Source organism: Haemaphysalis longicornis, unplaced genomic scaffold (genome assembly GCF_048455015.1).
Source record: "Haemaphysalis longicornis isolate Haplotype H1 unplaced genomic scaffold, Haemaphysalis longicornis Haplotype H1 scaffold_2, whole genome shotgun sequence".
In the NCBI taxonomy this organism is placed as follows: domain Eukaryota; kingdom Metazoa; phylum Arthropoda; class Arachnida; order Ixodida; family Ixodidae; genus Haemaphysalis; species Haemaphysalis longicornis.
In genome coordinates this window covers 138790043-138815489 of record NW_027526295.1, presented here as the reverse complement: position 1 = coordinate 138815489, position 25447 = coordinate 138790043, and the positions used below count along the sequence as shown (strand labels likewise).

The window sequence follows — 25447 nt, the reverse complement described above, 5'->3', positions numbered from 1 at the left end:
TGGTCGTTTGTGGATTGACTCACCCTGAAGCCTGCCTGGGAGCCCTCGAGAAGACCTTTGTACTCAAGAAAGTACATCAGTGTCCTGTTTACCCTCTTCTCGAAGATCTTGCTCAGGCAACTTGTCAGGGTGATCTGACGGTAACTTGAGGAGGAAGTTGGGTTCTTTCCCTCCTTCAGGAAAGTTACTACTATGGCCCCCTTCAAGACTTAGGAAGGCGCCCCGAAAGGCATATTTTGTTGTACAGATGGAGTGTTTCAAGTGTGTCTGCATTTAAAAGTTGTATCATAGTCTTTGTAATGCTGTTTAGGACAGGAGATGAGGATTTACATGTGCTCAGAGCAGCCCTCAGTTCATGTAATGAAAACAGGGAGCTGTAAGAAGTATGTGGTTTGTTGTTGTCGTGTAGGGACTTTTTTTAACACGAGGATTTGCGCTTCAGGAAAATGTTCGTGTAGTATGGTGAACCGGACACCTGTTAGAAGTGTTGTGCGAGTGTGTTAGCCTGGTCTTCGACTACGTCCTCGGTTGTACTAACCAGGGGCAGGCTGTGTTTGTTGTCCTTTGAGTTTGCCTATACGTGTCCAGACTTTGTGAGTGTTGGTGTATGAGTTTATGGATGTTATGAATGAGCGTCAACTATCTCGTTTTGCCTCACGGCCCACACGTTTTCCGACGCATTTGCCCATTTGAACAAAATGGGATTACCTGACGTGGGGTACTGACGAACGATACCCCACGCCTTGTTCTAAACCTCTCCCGCCCGCCTACAGTCCTCATTCCCCCACGGCCTCCTGTGGATGCGCAGGTCACCAGAGGCGTGGGGAATGGACCTATCGGCGGCGTCGAGGATGTGCACCGTGAGCAGTTGGGTCGCCTCTTCTACGTGTTGGTGTTGTATGGATGTGTGGTGTAATTAAGATGTTTCTGTGAATGTTCTCCAGTTCGCTCTTCCCTCACTTGACATTTTATGAGAAGGGAAAGTGTTTGTTCATTTACCTATGTATGTCGATTTGGTGGGGAAGTGGACACTATGATATGGGTTTGTGTCCACGTGCCACTCAAGAGGAGGAGGAGGAGGAATAAACTTTTATTAAACAGCAAGGTGCTGGTGTCAGGGGCACCCGCCCGGTGAGAGGAGTCCTCAGTCCAGGACCCCTTGGAGGCTACCGGCCTTCTTCGCTCTCTCGACCAACGTTTCCTGGTCGGAGAGGTCAGAACTGGTCAGCATCTCCACCCACTGCTGAAAGGAGGGATTGGGGTTTGGTTTGAGCTGTGGCGTGTGGGAGCACTCCCAAACGATGTGGTATAGGGTGCCTGTCTGCGGGCAGTATTTGCAGCTGGCAGTGTATTGTGTCGGGTACATGGCGTGAAGTATGCTGTTGTGAGGATAAGTGTTTGTTTGGAGTCTCCGTAGCGTGGTGGCGTCTTCTTTGGCTAGTCGGTGGTCCGGCGCTGGATATTTGCGACGAGCCTGTCTGTAGTGTGATAATATTTCTGCGTATGTGTGAAGAGGCATAGACTTGGGATATGAATCTCTCTGTTCGTGTGGTTCCCTCTCGGAGACGGCCCGGTGTGAATGTTCTCGGGCTGCGGCGTGAGCCGCTTCGTTTCCTTCGAGGTCGGCGTGTCCGGGCGACCATACGATTTCTATGCTTGGCAATTGGGGGTGTCGTTGCAGTATGTGCAGAGCGGGTTTTGAAATTCTTCCATTTAAGTAGTTGCGGCACGCCGTCTGTGAGTCGGTGATGATGGTGATGTACTCTTTTCCAGTGGTGGCTGCAAGGGCAATTGCGGCTTCTTCTGCTATCTCCGTTGATTTTGTTAGGACGGTCGTTGCCGATCGCTCTTTTCCTGCTGCGTCGATTACGCTGATTGCGTGAGCCGGCTGGTCCTGGTAGGGCGATGCGTCTGTGTACCTGGTGGTCGGCACATGTTGAAACCGTTTGCGGATGTTTCCGATTCGAGCCTGCCGTCTTGCTTTGTTGTATTCGGGGTGCATATTACGGGGGATCGGTGCTATCCGTATGTTCTGTCGGATGATAGGTGGGATGCGCGTTTTCTGGTCCTGCTGAGAAGGAACGGGGTAGCCAAGTTGAGATAAAGTGAAGCGGCCGGCAGTGGTGAGGCGTAGTCGGCGGATTTGGGAAGTCTGATGTGCCTCACATATTTCTTCCCAGGTGTTGGATATTCCTAGTTGCAGGAGCTTCTTTGTTGAGGTTTTCGGGGGGAGACCGAGTGCTGTTTTGAATGCCTGTCGTATCATAACATTACGCTTGGCAATTTCGGCGGGTTTCAGACTTAGATGGGGTGTTCCGTAAGCAATTCGACTGATCAGAATAGCCTGTATTATGCGGATAGTATCCTTTTCTTTCAGCCCTGAGCGTCTTTGGGAAATCCTGTGTATAAGGTGCATTATTTGGGTAACAGTGCGTTGAAGTGGTAAGATGGTTTGCGATCCTGATCCGTCTCTAAGAATCTTCAAGCCAAAAATACGCAGGTGCGGTACGTTGGGGATGGTTTGTCCATCGATGGTAACTGTAGGGTCTGGTATTGTGTCCGCGTTCTTTTTGGATAGCCGTTTACGGAGTGTTAGCAAGGCTGATTTTTCAGGGGCACACTGGAGGCCTCGGGCGCGTAAATACTCCTGCGTTGTATTTATTGCGTCTTGTAGGGCTTCTTGTTGTTCTCCAATGGAGCCGGTCGGTGTCCATAGTGCGAGGTCGTCGGCATAAATGGCGTGCCGTAAGTTCGGGATGTTTAGGAGCTGTGGAGGCAGGTCTTTCATGGCCAGATTAAAAAGCAATGGCGAGATTACCGAGCCTTGCGGTGTTCCTTTCGGGCATACTGGGAATGTATCAGATCGTAGGTGTCCAATGCCTATAGTGGCGGAATGGTAAAAGAACTGCAGAGCCAAAAGCAAAGTGAAGATGTGAGTAACTGTTTTGTTATATGTTGTATTATGTAGCTTGATTTTTGTTAAAAAGACATGCTCCCGATGATGTCAGGAATTTCTCAATTAGGCGACCTCGGGCATCTGTGTGGGAAGAGCCCCAGAGTGAATTTTGTGCATTGAGGTCTCCTAAGACTATGTATGGTTCAAGTAGTTGATCTATCAGGGCCTCACTATCAGTGCTCGATAGTTGGTAATCAGGAGGGATGTAGAGGGAGCATACCGTTATTAACCTATTATAAAGTATTGTTCGAATCGCGAGGCTTTCGAGCATGGTATTTAGGTGCGTGGTCTGACAGGCTAAGGGTTTTCGGGCTACTATGGCCACACCGCCTGAAGAATAAGTGAAACTGCCGGTCTTCTTGAAATACCATGAAGCTATTCAAGATGTTAGTAAGTTAACTATTCAGGTGTGTTTCCTGAAGGCACATTAGACTTGGCTGATGTGAATGTAGTACCTCGTACACATCATCTAGATTGTTAATAAGGCCTCTACAGTTTCATTGAATGATGTTTTCTGTTCCCATTATTTATATTTCTGCATGACTATAGTGTTTATGTGTGTGTGTGTATTCATGTGTTGTCTTTCGGGGCTGTTATTCTCGGATTGGGCTTTGTGGGCTTCTCTGTTGGTTTGGACACCGCAGCCCGTTCCTTGCGCTGCGATACAGGCAAGAACGGCTCGACGTCCCCCTCATCGTCAGATGTCCTCTGTTTGCCCGATGGACTGGACCCCCTGAAGTTGGCAACAATTCCGGTGCCCTTTGTTTTTTGAGCCGCTACCGCCGAAAGTGTCGGATGTGCCCCAGGTGGCACGGGCGGAGCGGCCGGGCTAGGAGCCCATGCGGGACCCCCTGGCCTATCTCCTCTGCATGCTCCAGCGGAAGCGTGGAGAGTAAGGAAGCACGGGTCGGAGCGGCATCGGTCCCGACAGTGGCTGTTTCCACCACAGCCACTGCTGGCTCAGCGAGCGCTGTGGTGACGGGTTGGGCTGCCTGAGGCAACCCAGGGGGTGGGGGCGGACCAAGTTCGAGTCGCGGTGCTGGGTCCCTGCCGAAACCAGACGCCGCTCCCCCGGCGAGCTCGTCGGCGCACTTCCCCAACGGGAAAGAGGCGAAGCTCTTTCGCGCCTCTGGGAAAGAGGTTTTCTGTGACTTTCACGTTGATTTTTTTTTCTTGCTGAAACCTCTCGCATTTCCTGGAGTAGCCCGCATGTGGTCCCCTGGAGTTTGCACGAGGTTGTCAGAGTTGCAATTGTTGGAATGGTGGTCCTGTGCGACGCATTTCGCGCAGGTTGTTTTGCCGCAGCAAGAGGTTGTACTGTTCCCCAAAGCGCTGGCACTTGAAGCAGCGGCGCGGGTTCGGTATGTACGGGCGAATGGAGCATCGGATGAAGCCTGTATTTATATATTGTGGAAGTTCCGATCGGTCAAAGGTCAGGATCATCCCTGCGCATGGTGATGCGACGCACTGCTGGTGCGCCCAGATCCTTTGAAAGATCTGCTTCATAAATCACATACTGGGAGCTCTTCAGGTTCCGGTGGGGGCGCGACCCTGGTTTCCAGATCAAGGATGCGAGTTGGGGTGAGAACACTGCGGTTTTGTAATTCAGTATTGAGTTCGACAAGGATTTCTCCTGTCCTGAGGTTTTTCACCTTGTTTGTGCTTTCAATTTTTATACTTTTCACCTAATGTGTTTTGCAGAAATTTCGAGAACAGGAATACAGACAAAAAAGCGACAGGTCTTAATGAGTCAGCTGACTCGGTCACAAGAAAACGAGAATAGTTGTTTACGGCTTTTGAAAGACAGTTGATGAAAGAGGCGGGAATGAAACTTCGGTGCGGCCCTTTTCGGGGTCCGATCGCGCTTGTAGGAGGGTTTAGACAATACCATACAGCACTGTGTAAAATCAGAGAATGGGGGTACTAATTCCTTCCACAGCCTTACCCTGGACGCGTTTTGTATTTCTACGCACAAAAACAAGTGTGTAGGTCACCCTTCCGTGGCTTTCTTGGACAAAGAAATGTCGCTGCTATTTTGCACGTAATGGCCCGAGCCGACACGTGTTTGCTGTGTGCGCGGTAGGAAATGTTTTGTGATCATGTCGCGTAGTTTTGTAGGAATATAGGTCTTTCTTGGAAACAATAAAATTTCAGTTGTTAGAGTGCGCTCGCCCTTGTCATTTCATCTTCCTCCTTGTTTCTTTTACGCAATCGTTTCCATGGATAGCTTCCAACTAGGCCGGCTCGAGGTGTTGCTTCGAAGCTCTGTGTGTCCGTGAATGCATGGCTTTCTTCGTCAAGTAGTGCGCGCCTGATGATGCGAACAAACAAGCCTCCCCGTGAGCTTACTAACAGAAGGCGGTAACGAACGAAATCGCACGCCACTCGGGACATTGTTTGAACCTCATCTCTCGCAGTGGGATGTGCATGTCAAGTGTGTTACTGTTGTTTTTTATTCGCCATTTTTAAGATCACTCGAACGAAAAAAACTTTCCTCCGTCAACGCTCCAGATAAATAAAACTTCCTCGTACTTTTCATCTGTGGCTCCTGTATGTCTTGTGCGAACACTTTTCGCTGCTAATCCACTTTCAGACTGCCGGATTGGCGAGTTGGCTCTTTAAATTTTCCTAGCACGTGCCACGCCAAATCTTGTGCTGCTGGCTAATTTGCCCGCCGCAAATACCCATTTCCCACACAGCTAAACAAGTCTGTGGAGCAGTACGAGACCATCGCGGAACTCGCAGCGGTCCATATGCTGTACGAAGTAAGTGAAGAAGCACAGTTGAACATCCTTACGAGATGACAATTACATGTGTGTGTTGACGGTATTTTTGAACAGAATAAAGTGTCTCAAACTTTTTTTTTGCCATCAACGCCTTCTGTTCCACAAGATGAGTTCTTAGCCGCCTATTCAAAATTTTGTTGCATTCTGTGAAGCTCTAGTATGTAGATTGGCACAGGGAGGGGATTAGCAGGGGCGGTTTGGGAGGCGGAGTATTGGTAAATAAAGAGGAGAAATAAAAAAAAATTACCGACGATTACTATAGTGCCTTATCAAAATTGTGCGCAGCGCGAACTGCAGTCTTCTCGGTCACGGTGCATAGCTGCTGCCTCTCAGGAAGCGATCGCGTGATCAGCGAACACACGGTGGCGCGCGACACTCTGCCGTTATCTCGCAGCGCGTCGCCGCCGCCGAGCATGTTGTCGCAAATAGTATATGGACCTCCAGCGCAAACATCACGTGGTTGGGGTGAGCCACGCAATGGCGAGGACGCCGAAGGACCGATGTACGTGCAGCGCGGCCTTCCCCCCAGGACTCTTGCCACAGGTCCCTCCCCCGTCTTATGCGTGCTCCGGGCCTACCGAAGGCGGTCGGTTCGAACGGGGTCGCTCGAAAAGGTAGCTTTGTGTTCGGAGGAAACCAAGCATGTGCAGTACGCGGCGGCTGTATCGGCGTACGTAGCGCGGGCGGCTGCCACCTGCATGCAGAGCCCCGACGCCCGCTAACCCTACCCAGCCACTCACCTGAGGGCCCCTTTTCTACCTAGTCCGATTTCGTCGTCTGCATGCACTACAACGATGACGAGCGGGGAAAAGTGAAACTTTTGAAACGTGCATTGGGCGAGAGCAAAAAATACGGCGGATGTCCTTCCTTCGCAGTGCACAGGAAGGCACATCTAAACTTTCTGCACGAAAGTGCCTATAGACCGAGCATTTTAAGGTTCTTTGGATATTTGCAATTTATTTTTGGTTATTTTAATCAAGTTCTACGTCAGTACTTATTGTTATTTAACGCAGTTCCTTTTATTTTCCCCGTTTTTGCCTTCCTTCCGTGTCCTGCCCTTCCCTCTCGCGATATGTCACTCTATGCGATCACTGTGCCGGACGAGAGGTGGGCAAACACGGCCTGGGCCAACACGGCAAACACGGCCTGGTCGTTTACTATCCACGGCCTCTTCATGTACGTCGGTCGCATGCATGCTCACTTGAGCAGTTTTTTTGCGAACTAAGGCAAATCCACCCATACAGAATCTGAGGAAACGGCAGGGTTACGGCACCAAAATTGAACGCTGCCAATCCTATTATGTGATATTTTACACGTAAGCCCGGGAAAGTGTACGGGCGCAAGTACTTCTGAAGTAAGTAGGTAATTAGTTTGCTGTTATTTTCAAATAACTATTAATTCATAATCTTAACCGAATATTTCATTCCACCGGACAGTCCGCGTGTCTGGCGGGAACTCACGAGCAGGCTGCCTCCTTAGTTTTATGACGTCGAACCAAAAGCACACTTCCATGGTAAAAATGGATTCGGCTCAACTTGATCCGTGCCACTACAGCATCTGGCCCCTTTTTGATATGCAATACAATCTGTGGGCAAGTTCGCCGGACCTATTTTTTGAGAGCTGTTTTCTGGGAGGATTTCACTTCTCACTGCAGTTGTACCTGGTTTAGTTTCGGTGTCGCGATTTTGCACCTTTCGAAAAAAAAACTCCGCACTTGTTTTGGTATGGTATACGCAGTGGTCAGTGTGTGCTTGGCCGCAAAGGATGAAGGAAGCCGTGCATGGATACCGCTGGATGTAAACAGCGGACTGTGCGGGCCGTGCCGCAACGGGAAACCGGCGCTGTGTGGCGCGCGGCAGGCGGATACCTGCAATGGCGCATCGGGGGGAAGCGCAGTGAAACGATTGGGGGCCTTACTGAAAGGCTCAATACAACGCTCGAGGAGTGTTCGCCCCATGAGTCGGGCCTGCTGGGCGTAGCACGGCTGTTTTTCGAGGCTTCAGTCGGAAAAACAATTGCCTGCAGCAACGTGGACATGCGTAGTACGGTATAGACATGACGAGCGCAGTTAATGCACAAGTCCCGGCAAAAGCAGTATGGCCAGCCGTGCACATGTGTGAAACTGACCAAGGTCACCCGAACGAAGGTACTGCCCGGGTGTGGAAACAGGGGAATGCATCAAAACCTATCCATCGGCACGCGGGGGTGCCGACTAGAGATAGGCAAAACATTAAAATTTCTTTGTGCGACGGCAACTAGTTGAGCGCCGATTTTTTTGTTGGGCAAACACCCGATACGCTACAGCAATGTTTACTTCCTCGTGGGCACTTATCGCTACAACCTGAGACGTTCTGCATTCATGCTTTAACCCTAAGGGACGGGAAGAAGCTTTTTGTTCTACTTCTAAAAAAACTGCTTCCACATAATATTTGCCTTTTAATGAATCGTAAGGCAATATGACGACCGCTCCGTTGGGAGGTATAAAATCTGCGACATGCATGCTTTCTGAACAAGGCGTATAAATTGTCAAACATTTGTCCTCATACTTCGGAATGTCTTCATGAACCCAGTTTTTAAGACAACTGCCATTTTGTACAGTTCCCAACTGAAGTGGATACATGACTTGTTTCCCTTCACAGATGTACGTCGACACGGTACAGCGCAACAGGGGAGACTACGCCGACATACGGCTTCCGTTCCTGAGAAGTGTGCCTTCGACCACTCAGTTTTTCGTCGCCCTGGCATCGGTAAGCGAATCTTTGTGCGTCCAGCGGAGAATCCCCGACGCCCGAGGGAAGAAAACACGTTAAGATATGCTCAACCGACTTCTGTTATTCTGTTGACCCACATTTTAATTACCTGTATCAACAAGTAACGAACGCAGACGCTCTCGCATAGCTTGTGGCCACGCCACGCGCATATTTATTTACATACACTAAATGCCCAAAGGGGCATTACTTAAGGGAGAATTTACACGATCAATACATCAAACACACAACAGAAGAGCGAATAGCATGCGCAGAAAGGGGCACATCGTGGTAGTCTTAAAATTATAACATGGCGTGCTTAAAATGGTGTCCGAGTCGCTTAGATTATCATCACTGATCTGTTCTAGATTCGAGACAGGCAAAAAGATTGGTCGCCATCCCACCTTGGAAAGTGGATGTTCAGAAAAACGGTTGTAAGCCACTAACTGGAAATAGTGACGGAGCAGGGTATGGAATGTTTCTCGTTGTCTCGGCGGGCGTGTCGCTTGCGCTCGGCTCGTGTCACTAGGTAGAGTTACAGACTATCGGCCCTATTTTCTCCTATTCCATGCCGCCGCCATGATCATTGGTCAGTTTGCATTCCGTGACATTTGTTTTCGCTTCGACTGTTCGCGGGCACCGCCAATTTGTTGTTTGTGTTTTAGCGGTTTACTCTTCCTCCCTCCTCCGCTGCTGAACGCGTATGACGTCGTTCGCAATGCGAATCAAAGATAACGCGTGCAACAGCATTTCAGAAGCAGAAGTATGTCCAAAGACTCTCCTTCGCTGCATCTTCAGTAGTGTTGTTAACAAACGAACCCTGATAGACGACAAAATGGCCGCTGTTGCTCAGTTGCTGCCTCAATCGCGGTACCTTATCTCCTGACACCACGCTCGGCTTTTCTGGCTACAACTGGTGGGTCCTGCCTAGCCTCACGCATGCACTCGGCGTCTTGGGGAAGAACTGCTCTATTTCGTGACACCAGTCCTGCCTGGCCTTCAAAACTAATCTGCAAACATAATCTATACCAGGAACACATGCATGGTGGGAGGGTCCCATCGTGCACAGGCGCCTTATTATCCATATTGCGCTTTGGATGCTTGCTTTGTGGCTACCTTAGACGAATGCTGAGCCGTATGCTGTATACCTGATCAGCCGGACCTCTGCGCCAGGCGTCTTAGGCCTTGGCGTCTTTGCCCACGGCGACGAAATTGTTGGGGGTTAGAGGTATACAACTTCGCTGTAAAATGGCTTTCTGAAATGAAGCAAATTCCTTCATTGCCACAATTAATAGCGGTGATTCATTCCATTCCTTGACTAACAAAAAGGTTGATTGTTGACTTTTCTTGCAAAGATGGGCGATAAGTTTTTAATGTGATCAACAAATGTGGAAGTGTGATGCGCAGGAGCAATGCGCGTAGCCGCGAATGATGAATCACCAAAATATAAAGAGTGAAAAAATGACAAGCGTAGAAACTTGGTCTAGTGTCAAGGCTTAAAAGGTTGAGTTCGCGTTTTGAAGGAAAGAAGTGTGGAATGTTGAGTAAGAAGGTGAACTAAACCTGTGAGCCTTATTCCGGACTGATTCGAGCCGTTGATCCGAGTCGAGCGATTGGGATGTCATATGATTGATGCATACTCTAAAGATTTCCTTATCAGGCAAGTACAAGGTTGTTACACCACAATGCGAACACTTTAAAAATTTTCCTTGTGCGAACCGAATGTCGGTTCACGCTCAAAGTTCACACGAAGGTCGCATTTTGGGGCCTAATTTGTTTGACACCGGAAACAACGACGGTACTTACCTGTTTATTCTGAAAATAAATAGAACTGATTTTTTCCAAAGGAAAAATGGCAGCCTATTTGGGAGTGCAAGCCAGTGCAAGCTGATATTGGAACGACGCCGCCACATGGGGTATGCAGAGCAAAGCGAACGATAGGGATTCACGGCAGATAGGAGCCAAATGAGGTAGCAGACGATTAGAAAATTTCTTTCGTGCCTAGTTTACGATCATCGCAAATAGTTGCATAACAGCTTGCACCAATCATAATAAAATATGCCCACCGTTCAACGTAGTTCATAAGCGTTGGATTTGTTTCCTCACCTGCTTACACATTTTCTCATTACCAATTTCCGCGCAGCCGTTTCTCAAAAAAATATAACAATTGGTTTGGGTCAGAGAGGGCACCAAATAAATTCTACGCTTTTTTTGCGCGAACGCCTAACCCAGTGGTGGCAAGCTAACAAAATGGAGTGGATCGAGGCCGTGTATGTCACAGGTGTATTGCAAGAAATTCACCATGACACCACGTACAATGAGGTAGGCTACCTTAATGTACAAATCAATGTAACCACCCAGCTCATTTTACTTGAATTTCAAGAAGACCCGTTGCCCGTGTGCGTATTCATCGTTGGACAAACGTTCGTTCTGAGCAGATTACCAAATGACACCCTGGGCGGGAGTTCACATTCATGCTACCACAAGAAGTCGCCCAAGTACTCATAGCATATGAAGGAGGTTGTAGACTCTTTCAGGTTTCTAGCACTATGATTTTCACTGGAGTACTTAGCAGCTGTGTCAAGAAAGGCTCTTATTAAAGACTTAAAGGATGTGTTGTTACCTGTTCCACTTTAACGATCAGTGTATAGATCTGTTCCTGGCCAGGACGTGTTATCTGGTGTTAAAAAAATGGCAGTCTCAGCATCCGTGAAAACCTTTTCTTTTAAACTACACACCGGTACACTTCCAGTTAAGACGTGTATGCAGGAGAACGGCTTCTTTGTCGCTGGTCCTAAAACGTGCACTTTGTGCAACAAACCAGAAACTGTTGACCACGTTTTCGCGGAGTGCTGGGACGCCATCTTTTTCTGGGATTTGTTGCAAAGCATTCTAAAATAGACCTGCCCGTTTCAACCCAAGGCGTACGATTTCTTTGCGTACCTAGTGACAGCAGCGTGCCGTATGACCTCATCATTGCTCTAGGATTGCATGTCATTTGGAGGTCGAGGATGGCGGTGCGCCACGCTGACCCGCACGCCCTCACTGTGAGCAAATACTTTGGACAGAGTATTAGTTTGCTTTATGAAGTGCACAATTTGCAGACGGCCGATATAGAATGGCTCCCTGTACTAGAAGAACTGTGTACGGTTGATGTTTATTTTAAGTTTTTCCGTCAGCCGAAGTTCCGCCGACAGTTTTTAATCTGTCCGTGACGTGTATTGTGTGTTAAAAAGGTAACAAAGAAACAAAAGGGCTCGTAGCTAAATCGTAAAGACGACGGGCTCTCGCTTTGTTAATCTATTAGTTCAGGGTTCGATTCCTGGCGGTGCCAGTAAATTCTTTTATTTGTTCGCGCGAGTTTTCATTTGACACCAACGGCCGTGAAAGAACTCTTGGGGGGTAAAGGTAAAAAGCTTTGCTGTAAATTAGGAGACGACGACATCATTCTTTTTGGTACAATGGTTCGTGGCGTAACAAGCGCTGGGAACGGAGAGAGCTAATTGGAGAATCATCTAAAAATGTTTTCTTCAGTTTTTAAGTGATTCAGCATGTAAAATCAATGTAACTGAAAACTTTCCGTGAGCTTACCTACATTAAATAACAGACTACAACTTTGCACATTGCGAGACGAGCTGCTTACTTCACGCTTCAGAGTCGTCTCTCATGCTTTCAGTTTTGTTTTGGGTAAGGCATTGTTGCGCAATAGCGAACCTAATAACCTACCACGGTGCACGTCCCAGCTTCTGCGAGCAATAGCCTCAACAAGAAGCGGCAAAAGGAACAAGAGATCCTGCATGTGGCTACGCCACCCTCCTGAGATTCTAATCCATTCTTTGCGCGCGGAGATTGCTATCGCTAATGCACGCCCGCACCTGGGTAGCACGTTATAACCCCTGAAAGTTCAGCGTATTTAATTCAGTTGTTTACCAGAACGTGCTCAACGTGTGCTGTTCCTTTCGCTAATTTTTAAACAAACCGTAAATCCCGCGTCGCGTAGCTCTACCCTTGTTATACTAAGGCCAGGCGGACCTCGGACACGAGCACTTTTCAAGATCAGTGCCGGAAAGCGAGGTTTGTGTGAGAGAAAAGAATATTGGATGGACGTGACGACCAGACGACGTGAGATGAAGGCGCCCGTCTGAGGGACGCCTTTGTCCGATATTTGAAACGGCGCTTGTCGCTTTTCAAGGGGGCTTCGCCTGAGGCCGGCCTGATGTGGTCTGGGTGTTCGGTGTAGGCGTTTGAAAGAATTTCTCATTCCGTCGGCCCAAGTTAAAGCCAGCATCCTGAACCACAGAAACGTTCTCGGCGGTCGGCCATAGCTTGGGCACTTAAAAGCTGCCGCTGCGAGCGTGATAGCGCCAAGCGCCACCATTTACATTTTACACTCTAGACCACGCCGGTGCCTCGGTCCTACTTTGTGACGCTAAGGCTACGTCGGAAACAAATGAAAGGGAAATTTGACAGCAGAAGGCCAGCGTTATTCACTTATTTTTGACAAATACCGCACAGTTACTCGTCAAACAACAGCTGATGTTTCAGTTAAAACAAAAGTTCATTCAGCCTTTACTGTCCCTTTAGTTCTGTGTCCACTGCTATTGGTGAAAATTATAGGGCCCAATGATCAAAGGCTTGCGGCGTGCGTCCGGCAGTTTTTGAAGTGAGAGGTCCTAAAACATGTTACCTTATCATGCCGTCACCGCCATGTTCCTATCATTCCGACTGCGAATCCCCCCACAACTTCCAAAGTACCTTTCGTCGCATAAGGATGGACGATTCGGCGAGTCCATGTCCCACGGTGGTGCAGCAGCGCAGCAGCTTTGAACAAATTCAGAAAGAACATGTGAAGAGCGTTGACTATCAACTACCTTTTATCAGTAAAACACCCTCTCACTGATAACTGGCATTTGCTCAATCCTGCGCGTGCACATTTGGTGTCGCGTGATGTCTGGTGCGGGTGATCGCGCCTACCTTTAGTGACAAACAAGAAGGAAAACTGAAAAGGTTGCTCGAGCGTGCACTTACCAAAAATGAAGCAAAGAACTGTTTTTTCATTGCTAGTAAATGTAAGCGCAAGCACCATTGACAGTATATGCCTTCAGGTGCAGGGAGGGCGGTAACGGGACGACGTGTGCGTCTTGAGAGGTCTGCGTAAAGCTGTTGCTTTCGTTATATAAAAGAACGTGTGATAGCTATCGCACTGTGTGCCTCCTCTTGTTTCTGTATCTGTTCACAACTGCACTGTTTCGCTCCCCCGTACCTTTGGGCGGCGTTTAAAAGCGTCATTTCAGCAATTTTTCAGCGACAATGGTTGCGTGCGCAGAGAGAGTGACGCTTGTGGAAAAAAATCCCTCGTGGTCATAGCATGGGCCAGATATATCTAAAGCAGAAAAAATGGATCCCTCGAGCCGAGTGCTCATTTGCGATAAAAACAGCTTGGTTGCTTCTATTTATCCGGCAACGCCCGCAAACACCAGTAGCAATATTTTCATCTTCCTCTATTTTTAATTTACAGGAGCTGTGTGCACGCGTCAACGGGACCACTGCTGCTTTGCTGAATGAGGAATATGGGCGTAAAACAGCGGAACAAAGGTCAGTGTCATGTGCTCATAAAGCATCATCGCTAACGCGGACAAGCAGATTAGCAAGGGTGGAAATAAAAAATGAGCGCTGGTGTGGTTCCGTTATACATTTTCGTTCTTGCAATTCTGCGCTGTAAACACTTGAAGAGTTCTTTTGTCGATATTAGTGAAATGCACCCGAACAGAATTTGAGAAAACAGCAAAACTTGCTTACCGGACCTAAATGGAACGCGGTCAATGCTATTATGTCTTACATTTTACAAGTCAGTTAGGGGCCGTTTGCTGGCAAAAGTAATTAAAATGCTTGTATGAAGTCATCGCTGCTTCTTCTCCGCCAGTCGCACTTGACCCTACTCATCCAAAAAACAACCAGCTTCGCACCGTGTAATTTGTCTGTCTGTCCACTCCAGTGTGTTTCTGAGGTTTTTCGAAGTTGTTTTCTGATGTGTGGCTTCATGTCGGTGTATTGTAGTGTTGTTCTGTCGACTGTCGTACTACGTACAGCAGCAGCGGCCATTTGATCTGCGGTCTCGTTTCCTGTGATCCCAACGTGACGTGGCACCGAGCACATGGTCACATCGAGACCTAACGCATATAAAGACACAATGGTGCTAATCAGAAGATTGACTACGCGGTTTTTAGAAGTTTTTTGCCCTGACAATGGCCGCACAACACTTAAGAAATAAGTATAGATTACGGACTGTGGAAGTTTGGAGGATATGGTTCATGACAAGTAGCATACTGGGATCCTCGGCCGTGAACATACTAGTATACACATTCATGGTTTCACTGATATTCAAGCTGGGTCCGTGTGCAGCACACGACACAGTGGTGTAAGTTTTTGAGGCGTCAGTAAAGAAGTCTGCACACTTGTATTTGTGTTGAAGAGACAAGAAGTGCTGCAAGATCGCCCTTCTTAGCACTCGGTTTTTGTCGATATGTTTAAAAGATGTCACATGGTATAGGACGAAGATTCCATGGGGCTATAGAATTAGTAACAGTCGGTTTCATGGTATCTAAAAAGGAGACAGAGTTGTGATGCTTCCTCTCTAGCTCTGTATGAGAACGGAAAAGAAATAGATGGGCGGTTTAAAAGAAGCTGCGATATGGATGTACCATAAAAGAGTGACTTAAAAGAATGGTTAGCCATTGACAATATTTTAAAATCATAAAGAAGGTCCATGTATTTTCGCTGACGTTCTAGGTTCCACTTGTTACATTCTTCATAGAGGCTTTCAACTGGGCTAATACAGATAGCCCCACATGCAAGCCGGAGCACGAGGTGCAGCACTGAGTCCAGCATTTTCAGGGATGTTTTAGTCGCTGACCCATTGACATCACTGCCATAGTGCAGCCGGGATCCTATCAGAGCATTATACAGACGTTGAAGGAGTTCTTTATCAGACCGTAGGATTGGTGTGACAGCACTGTGAGAATATTCATAGTTTTTAGGCATTTGTATTTGAGCTGTTTCAATTGCGGGATAAATGTGAGTTTACTATCGAATATTAGGTCTACAAATTTGTGTCCCCATCTGACAGGAATTACTACATCATTATTACAGATATCAGGGTCAGCGTGAACCACACGGGAGAACACAACAGAAGTACTTTTTTCGGGGATCGGTTTAAAACCGTTTGTGTCCGCCCAGCCAGCAAGTTTTTTCACCCCAAGCTGGACTTGGCGTTCACAAATGGAGAGGTTACAAGACTTAAAAGATATTTCAACGTCATCTACATATATAGAACCGGAAATGGTTGGTGTCAATGCCTTCCGGAGTGAGTTCATCTTAACAGTGACTAGTGTACAGCTCAAGACACCGCCTTGAGGGACGCCATTTTCCTGAGCATATACATCGAAAAGTGCACTGCCAACCCTGACTCGAAAGGTTCTGTCCGACATGTAGCTAGCGAGGGTGTTCGGCATGTTGCCTGAAACACGAAATGAGTTGAGGTCACACAAGATACCGTACCACCAGGCCGTGTCATACGCCTTTTCCCTACCAAAGAACACTGTTATGCAAAGCGGTAATGGATGAAGGCATCCTTTACATACTATTTGAACGCAACCAGTCGATCGTTGGTGCATCTCCTCGACTTGAAGCCAGCCCGGCAGCCGTCGAGAAGAACATTGTACTCTAAGTACATGAGTCTCCTATTCATCATCTTCTCGAGCAGCTTACACAGGTAGCTTGTCAGGGGGATGGGAGGATTACTTGCGGAAGAGGAAGGGTTCTTCCCTCTTTCAGAAAGGCCACTAATATAGCCTCCCTCCAGAACCCGCCCGGAAAGAAATATTTTGTTGTAGAGGTGAAGGAGGGTTTCAATTGTATCTGCTTGTAAGTGTTGCATCATACTGTATTTAATGTTTTCTGCACCAGGAGCTGAAGGCTTGCAAGTACTGAATGCGATCTTCAGCTCATCAAGTGAGAAGGAATGTTATAAGATGAGGTAGACTTGTTACTATCTCGAAAGGACTTCGTCTCACAGGATGTTTTGTGTTTTATGAAAGCGTTGGTGTAGTGTGCTGAACTGGACACATGTTGGAAGTGTTGGGAGTGTGTTAGCCTGGTCTTCCAGTGTGTCATTTGTTGTACTAACAGGGGCAGGCTGTGTGTCTGTTGTCCTTTTAGTTTTCGTATTAGTGTCCAGATTTTGTGTGTGTCTGTGTATCAATTGACGGAAGCGAGGAAGGTGAGCGAACTCTCCTTTTCCACCTCACGACGCACTCGCTTCCAAAAGGCATTTGCCCGTTTAAAAGAAATGAGATTATCTGACGTGGGGTACCGGCGAAGGACACCCCACGTCTTGTTCTGGGCTCTCTCGCCCGCCTGCAATGCTCACTCCACCACGGCCTCCTTTTGTTGCGTCGGGCACCGGAGGCGTCGAGGCTGTGCGCCGTGATGAGTTTGTCTGCTTCCTCCACGTGTAGGTATTTCATGGATGTGCGGCGTAGTTAAGATGTTTCTGTAAATGTATTCCAGTTTGCTCTTGCTTCATTGAACCTCTTATGGAAAGGTGGACTGCTCGGGCATGTAGCTATATATGTTAGTGAAGTGGGGAAATGGTCACTACCATGTGGGTCTGTGCCCATGCCCAAATCAAGACAAGAAAAGAGAACTTCGGAACCCTTAGCCAAGTCACGGTATGAATATGTGTTGTGTGCTATATTGTAGCATGTGGGCTTGTTTTTATTTAACAGGCATGCTCCTGAAGATGTCAGGAATTTCTAGATTAGGCGACCTCGCGCATCCATTCGGGACGATCCCCACAGAGAGTTGTGTGCATTCTGGTCGCCTATAAGCATAAAAGGTTGGAGTAGCTTGTCTACAAGACCCTCGAAATCGGAGCTCAAAGCTGGAAATCCGGAAGAATGCAGCTAGACCATACCGTATAAGCCTATTAAATATTATGGTTCTAATGGTTCTAATGGCAAATAATATGCTTCCAAATATTATGGTTCTAATGGCGACAGCTTCAAGGGCAGTCTGTAATTGGAGTGTGTGACACGCCAACGGTTTCCCGGCAATGATGGCCACACCACCTGAAGATGTACCACCACCAACCCTGTCCTTCCTAAATACCATGTAGCTATTCAAGAAATCTGTGTGTTTTGAATTTAGATGTGTTTTTTGAAGACATATTACACTTGGCTGATTTGGAGTGAAGTATCTCGTACACATCGCCAAGGTTTTTAAAAAGGCCTCTGCAGTTCCATTGAATTATGTTTTCTTTTCCCATTATTTAGTGTAAGAGCTACTGGAGTGTATGTTTATGTGTCGTCTTTCGGGGCTGTGGCTGTCGTCTTTTTTGGCTTGTCGGGAGGCTTTTGCGTCGGAACGCGTTCCTTGCAGTGAACCTCAGACAAGAAGGGTCCGACGTCCATTTCGTCCTCGGATGTCCTCGGAGTGCCTGTGTGATCAGTCTCCTTGAACCATGCACCCTTTTGGGCGCGCTTTGACTAACCCGCAACCGCCGAGGGTTTTAGGAACGCCTCGGATGGCGCAGGCGCTGCAGTGGGGGTGGTAGCGGTCACTGGTTCTTCCGTCTCAATCTCCTCTGTGCCCTCGCGTGGGGTTTGGGAAGGTGGAGTGGAAGTGGAGGATGCAACTTCACTCCTACCAGACTTGGTGTTGTCTCCACAACCACTACTGGCTCGGTGAGCGGTGTGGAGACGGGATGGGTCGCCAGTGGCAGCCAGGGGGGGGGGGTGCGGTGCGGGCAAAGGACAAAGTCTTACTTGCAGTACTGTGTCCCCGCCGAAGCCAGACGCCGCTCCGCCACGAACGCCACTCCGAACTTCGTCGGCGTACCTGTCCAGAGGGAAAGAGGCGAACCGCTTCCGCGCCATCTGGGAAGGTGTTCTTTTCAGTGACCTTGATGTTGATGTTTTTTTTTTAGTTTAAACTTTTCGAATTTTCTGGAGTTGGCCGCATGTGTACCCTGGCAGTTTTGGGTGGTCGTGCTGGGCGCATTTTGCGCGGTACGTCGGCCGCGACAGGAGTTTGTGCCTTGCCCGAATCGTTGACACTTGTAACAGCGCCGCGGGTTCGGGATGTAAGGCCGGATTGGACATAGGATGTAACCTGTGTTGATGATTTCTTGAAGGGTCAACCTGTCGAAGGTTAAGATGAGCTGCTTTCTAGGTACTTGTTTGTCATCTCTGCGTATGGTTATGCGCCTGACCGCTGTTACGCCCTGACGATGGAGGCCTTTCAGCAGGTCAGCTTAAGTTCCATTTATAGCTCATATTCGAAAATCATGCCCTCGGTGCTATTTAGGCTGCGGTGGGGCATGACTCGGATGGCCAGATTGGCCGTGCGGGTTCGTGCGAGTAGTTTATCAGCCTGATCCTGGCTACTGACCTCACCAAGGGTATACAGGGTTTTGGTTTTTTTTTTGGCTTTACTTGATTTGGCGGTGACAACTTCAAGAAATTTGGAGACTAGAAATACTGACTTGGAAACAAGGGGGTCCAACTGGTCAGCCGATTCCTTCACTAAGAAGCGAGAGAAGTTGTTCGGTTTCGGAAAACTCAAGTTAGGAAGTGGTGGAAAAGAGACCGGTGTAGCCCCTTTTCGGGGGCCGATCATGTTTGGGGTGGGGCTTAGATAATGTCATATGCTATAGTATAGAAGTTGGGGACGGGGCTACTTTCTTCGCTCGGGTTACCCCGATACCGAGAGAGGTCCCGAAGCTCCCTCCTTGATAGGCAGGCAGGGAGCCCATCCGTTGGAGCTTGAACTGGACCGCGAAGGCCGACGTTTATGGTTTCTGCCCTTCACATAGCCCCGGTAGAACACAGCATGAGTATGGGGGCTCGGGGTCTGCGGTGTCGCCAACACCGTCACCAAGATTGATGAAGGTGCCCTGTGCGAGGGAAAGAGGGGGACAAACATTGTAACCAAGCGGCTGTCTGTGAGATGGTAGCAGCCCTGGCCAGTAGGCTATGTCTAGTTTTAAGTCCCTGCTCTGGATACGTCATTGTCGATGTCACAAAAAGACACGATTTAGTGGGAGAATTGGAATTTTTCTGAGAATGTTTCACTTCTCAGTGAATAAAGCATTGGTTCCTGCCGGAAAAGGGCTGAACTAGGGCACTATAAAACACGAAATCTTTCTAATAAAACAAACTTCTATTTTGTCTGCATGGCCGCGCCTATGACTGACAGCCAGCGCAGCTTTGATTGATTCTGCGGGTAACGTTTGGGAGCACTGCAATCACTACGTGCAAGCAAGCTTGTCACGTGGTGTTTTTATGAACTTCGCGGGCATCATCACTAAGCTGAAAAACAGTAACACTTACTAGATAAAAGACGCAAACAGTTTAGTCAGACAGTATCCAAACCGCTGTGCAACATTCTAATTGGAATTCTTTTCCTAGCTTCCTTGCTCCAGAAGTTGGCTAATTATCTGATTAATTAAAATACAAAAAAAGCATGACGCACAGCATACAAAAGTCAGCAATATGCATATGGTTGCGTAGTCTTATAGTGCATTGGCATATTTTTAAACTCTGGCTAAACTTAGCTGAAACACCTTGTATGTGTGGGAAAAACAACACAGCGCGCAAAACAAGGGGATGATATGAAGAGGCACAACACAGACGCTGACTCACAACTCGGGTTTATTAGACACCCAAAGATATACATACAGGAAAGCGTGCACATGCGGATAGGGGCCAGAGAGGACTGATGCAACTAATAGGAGTACACGGCCGACTATCTGGGCTTCCTTTTTGGGGAGCCTGATCGAGGTCTGGCTTATGCAGTCATCTTAATAAAGCTTAGTGAAGAAGGCTTCTACTATCTCCCGAACCTTGTGATTTCTGTGCTCGAAGAGCACCTCAGCATCACTGAAACTGTGTTCGCATCGACACTCATTGCACTGCGCACGAAAATTGGCGTACGAGTAGTTTTTCATCGTCCCTGAATGCTCACGTAGTCTTAAATTTAGGCAGGGCTCCGTCTGCCCAACGTGCACACTTCTACATGACAACACACATTTTGCAAGGACAAAAAGCACGCTTGTGTTTGACACCACACGTGCTATGGCAGGCACCGTCTGGACGTTTCTTTTTGTTGTTCACGGAGGAACAAAGTCTGTCTGTTTTGTTCTTAGCCGAGAAAAAACTCGCACACCATATCGGGACCCCACATTTTTAACCTGTCTGCAATGTTGTCCAGCTAGGGCATAACAGCTTGCTTTTTCCCAGTTCTTGGCTTTGCACATCGGTTTTTCTGGGGTGTGGTGTTCTCAATATGGTGTGCAAGGTCTTTTCTGGGCGAAGAAAAAAATAGGCAGGCTCTGTGCCTGCCTATTATGTCATGATTATGCCATGATTACGACCAAGTAATGAGTCATTGTTATGTCATGATTATGTCATAATTACTAAATACGACATGATTACGACCAGTATGTATTTCTCATTTGTCCAACGTTATTTCCGTAACCAAAACCTTTATTTGGACACCCCACACGCTTACGGGTCATCATTATGAATTCAACCCTGGTTATGACTCACCCTAAGTCATGATTATGGCCACGAAGCATTTTTTTGTTTCACGTGATTTTCCTCCTCGATACCTTCAATTTGTACCCCACATGACCAGCGGCACATCACTTTGAATTTTAACCCAATCTATGACTACCCATCACTCCCAGGTTACACGCTTCGCCATTTTCGATATTTTTCTTTATTTCTTATTTTTTAGTTTTTTACAGTTTCGTTTGATCTAATATGTACATTTACGATTTTATAGTGATTGCACGTTGAACTTCCGCGATATTTGCATTTCTGTGGGAATGCACGGCGTTTCACGGTCCTGCCAGGGTGGGGGAGGGGGGGGGGGCACTGGCAAAGAATGCTATGCATTAAAAAAGCAAAGCCATATCCATGAACGCCTCGCGCTTCAGAGATTCGGGGGGACATTTCGCTTTGACACGAGGCGTTTTTCAGTATGCAGAGCAAGAATGCACGGAACCGTACTCCTAAATAGCTTCGATGTAAATGAACTGAACAGTGAGCGCACGTCCCTTGTCCAATGCTGTTTGTTTCTCCCCAGGGCCCCAGCACACCATCGATTCTGGACCCCCTCTGTCATGAGCACAAACACGTAGCCTATATCAATAGTTTGGCATCCAATGTATAAGTGCAATTGCGTGCAAGCCGCGCTAATTATCATGACCAGCAGGTATAGCTGTATTAAATCGGCAACAAAAATTATTTTCCATCTCATAGGAATTACGGTATCATGTCGTACAGAGTGCAGGAGTTCGAGCTCACAAATTTGCACCTGTAATATTTTTACCACGCGTGAATTTTAAAACTCTGAATGCTTATGAATTCTGAGTCCATGTGAGCCCGAGTGAATTCCTAGCATGAGGGAGTCGTGAGCTCATTTGAGGTCTGAATTTATATTGAGTTTTCCATTTTGAGTTCAGGGTTCATTTTGAGTTTTGGGTACATTTTGAGTTCTGAGCACATTTTGAATTCTGAGTCAATTTTGAGTTTTGAGTACATTGTGAGTTTGAGTATATTTTGAGTTTTGAGTACATATTGAGTTCTGAGTAGATTTTCAGTTCTGAGTGCATATTCAGTTTTGAGTCCGAGTGAGTTCCAAGTTTCGCGCTCACTGTGAGTTTGAGTGAGCGCAGATGTGCTGCTCAGCAATGAGTCTGAGTTTGAGTGAGTGGTGATTTGAAAATAAATTTGTGAGTGAGTTTGAGTGAACCGCGCCACCTTTTCTGAGGTATGCATGGGAAAGTACATGGGGGATAAAAAGAAATACGAATAACGGAGAGCACAGGCTCCGACGCATGCCGCACTGTCTGGCTGCACTGTCAGTAAACTGCACGCATGCGTAGTTCTTTCGGAGCATTTGAGAGTCTGGCCTAGAGTCAGGGGAAATGCTTGATAAAGAACCGACGCTGCTCATTTAATTAAGGCATTTTTATGCTCTTTCGCCACTGAGCATCCTGTTAGGGGGCCAAGAGAGTTCAAAATAATGATTTCCTTTTGTGTCTCCGGTCCAGAACGGTGCAAGTCTGGTTATGTTTATTTTTTACTGCCATATTTCCTATTTTACTACTAAACTAAATAAGCGCTTCTTACAAGCCCTCGAAAATACCCCCCTCCATTTGTGGGTACGATCACTTCATTAAAGTAAAGAAGAGGTTATGAGCAGCCTTTTTGTGAAGCGTATCGAAAATTCATGGCAAGGCTGTGAAGAGCTCACTTACTTCGTAAGCGCCTTCAGGTGTGACCAAGAAAATTATGCTACGGAATCCTAAACTAGCTGCTAATTGTGCCAAGAACACTCACTTGCTCATCAGGTATATTTGTGCTGTTCTTGATGGCCTTTTGCCTTCAATGCCTTTTCCGCCAAAAACTCAATGGCACTATTCTTGAAAGTCAATTAGAATAACGTTTTCGTAAGAATGCCTCATCAACTTAACGGTTTTAATCCAATATGAGCCAAATCCAAACTTACCACCCCAGAATTGCTCAGATTAACCGCATAATTTTATTTACTCCCGGCCATAAACTTCCTTAAGCTGACATGTAAGATATATCATATAATGGCTTCGAGAGCGCGGCATTTACGTCTAGTAACAAAATTCCGCCTATTTCTGGAATTCGCGTTAGGTGGATGTGGCTCATTTCGAAAAAAAACGCCTCATACAGTAATCTCTCGTTATATTTAAGTCACCGGGACGGCGAAAATTTTCGCTATAGGCGGTATTTCGATATAAGCGACCTTTTGAGAAAAGCTAAAGTAGTTGAGATTCAATTACACCACAAGTGCGAAGAACAAAAACCCACTGCATTCACTGACGCAAAATTTTATTCGGGTTCAAAAAAGGTAGTGAGCTCTGGCTGTTTCATGTTTTTGCCGGACGCAAGCAGACCTTGCTCCATCTGGCCCAAGAAGTGACTGCCATCCGAACGCCATGCAGACTGCTAAGCGCATGAGGAGGGGAAGGCAGTGGACACTTTTATAGCGGGCAGGTGCGGGCGTCACGGAACGCTACGAGATTTTCGCGCAGGAAAGCACCGCAAAGGCCTTGGCTGGAGTCTGAGGTTGTGTTTGTTGAGCTTAAAAATGATTAACCGCTCATTGTGGGTAGAGAACTCAATCATGAAAATTGACCGGTTTTGCACTAGGGGCGTTTCATGATCAGTGGGCAATTTTTTCCCGAGGTGTGCATTCCGAAGTCTGCAAAACAAGAGTTTTTTCGTGCCCTGCTGTCGACGACACTGCTAATTCTGCGCTTCGAGTGTCAGTGGTTCCCTATCGTCCTGTCCACGTTATTGTCCAATGTCTAGGAACAAAATGCAATCACCCTAGCATGCTTTTGAACCTTTCTCTGAAGTCGGATGGCGCGAACAGAGCGTGACCGGCTCGAGGAAATCGCCCGGGAAACACCAGCTTGTTAACCCACAATGTTGACCATCTCACTCGCCGCCACTTCGCTCTAAGCGGTTCCGGCTCTCCCTGCGCTTCGAGTAATGCGGTTTAAAATGCATGTGTTTCGGTTGGGACCAGAACAAATTTCGAATAAAGCGGTATTTCGAGTGAAGCGAGTTCGTTATAGTAAGGGATTACTGTATATTTGTATGCCTCTCTGTGTGCGCGTGCGTGCGTGTGCGCGTGTGCGTGCGGGTGCGTGTACGTGGGTTGGTGTGCGTGTGCGTGTGCGTGGGTGTGCGTGTGTGTGTTTGTGCGTGGGTACGTGTGTGTGTGCGTGCGCGGGTGCGTGCGTATGTGTGTGTGCGTGCGTGCGTGTGGGCGTGCGTGCGTGTGCGTGTACGTGGGTGCGTGTGCGTTTACGTGTGTGTGGTGTGTGTGTGCGTGCGCGTGTGTGCGTGCGTGTGTGTGTGTGCGTGTGTTCGTGTGCGTGTGCGCATGCGTGCGTATGTGTGTGCGGTTGTGCGTCCGTGCGTGCGCCTGCGTGTGCGTGTGTGCGTGCGTGGGTGCGTGGGTGCGTGTGCGTTTACTTGGGTGCATGTGTGTGTGCGTCTGTGTGTGCGTGCACGTGTGCGTGTGTGCGTGTGCGTGTGTTGGGAGTGTGCGCGTGCGTGTGTGCATGTGCGTGTATGTGTGTGCGTGTGCGTGTGCGTGTGTGCGTGTGTGCGCGTGTGCGTGTGCGTGAGCATGTACGTGTGCGTGCGTGCGTGTGTGTGTGTTAGTGTATGTGCGTGTGTGTCGTGCAACCGTACGGAAGTGTTATATACGCGTTACACTCTAAGCACTGCCCTCCGAAAAGCTTACTATTTCAATGCGCACCGATAATTTCTTGCAGGTTGAACATCATCGCCACATTCATGCCACAGTTCACGGAACACTTCAAGTGTGGACACAAGTCTCGTATGCGTACGGAGAAGACGTACCGAGATTGCCTTTTCTGGCGTTGAAGCGACAGCGCACTCAAGGAGCGTCGGCCATTTGAATACAAAAACCATGGTCGCGGCTCTGTTCGTCATCGTTGTCTGTCACACGTTTTGCGCTCTGGGACGTATGCGTTTCTCGTGGATTTTGCTGCCGTGCTGCTATTCTCTTAATGATTTTTTACGTTTTCATGCCGCAAACGCTAGTTTAAGTTGGACATTAACCTTTTTCTGCTGTAACTTGAAGATCTTTTGAACCGTTCTTGTTAAATGGTGAATTTTGATTGAATAAATTTTTCACTGTGCGTGCGAGAAGTCATCAATTTTTGTTGTCTGTGGTGTTCTTGACGTGTCACAGTTTCCAACATTTCTTTTCTGACTGGTGGCCAGTTTACGAGGTAATAAAGAAGAATATACTATATTTAGGTTTTTTTGCAATTAAAAAGCACTGACCACCTGGGACCTGAGCCATCTGTCAAGAAA

At 47.6% G+C, this 25447-nt stretch overlaps 1 protein-coding gene across 2 annotated transcripts in view; it reads left to right on the top strand.

The window, feature by feature from the left end:
- Positions 1-25242, top strand: part of LOC144167421 (uncharacterized) — a 50960-nt gene extending 25718 nt beyond the window's left edge. The window contains exons 6-9 of one of the 2 annotated variants that reach the window (XM_077696687.1): positions 5656-5721; positions 8382-8489; positions 14008-14084; positions 24880-25229. In XM_077696687.1, the coding sequence (XP_077552813.1) occupies positions 5656-5721; positions 8382-8489; positions 14008-14084; positions 24880-24991 (363 nt within the window). In that variant the 3' untranslated portion in view covers positions 24992-25229. Of the gene's footprint in view, positions 1-5655; positions 5722-8381; positions 8490-14007; positions 14085-24879 lie in introns of both variants that reach the window. The other variant, XM_077696688.1, reaches the window with a different exon arrangement.
- The last annotated feature ends 205 nt before the right edge of the window (positions 25243-25447 follow it).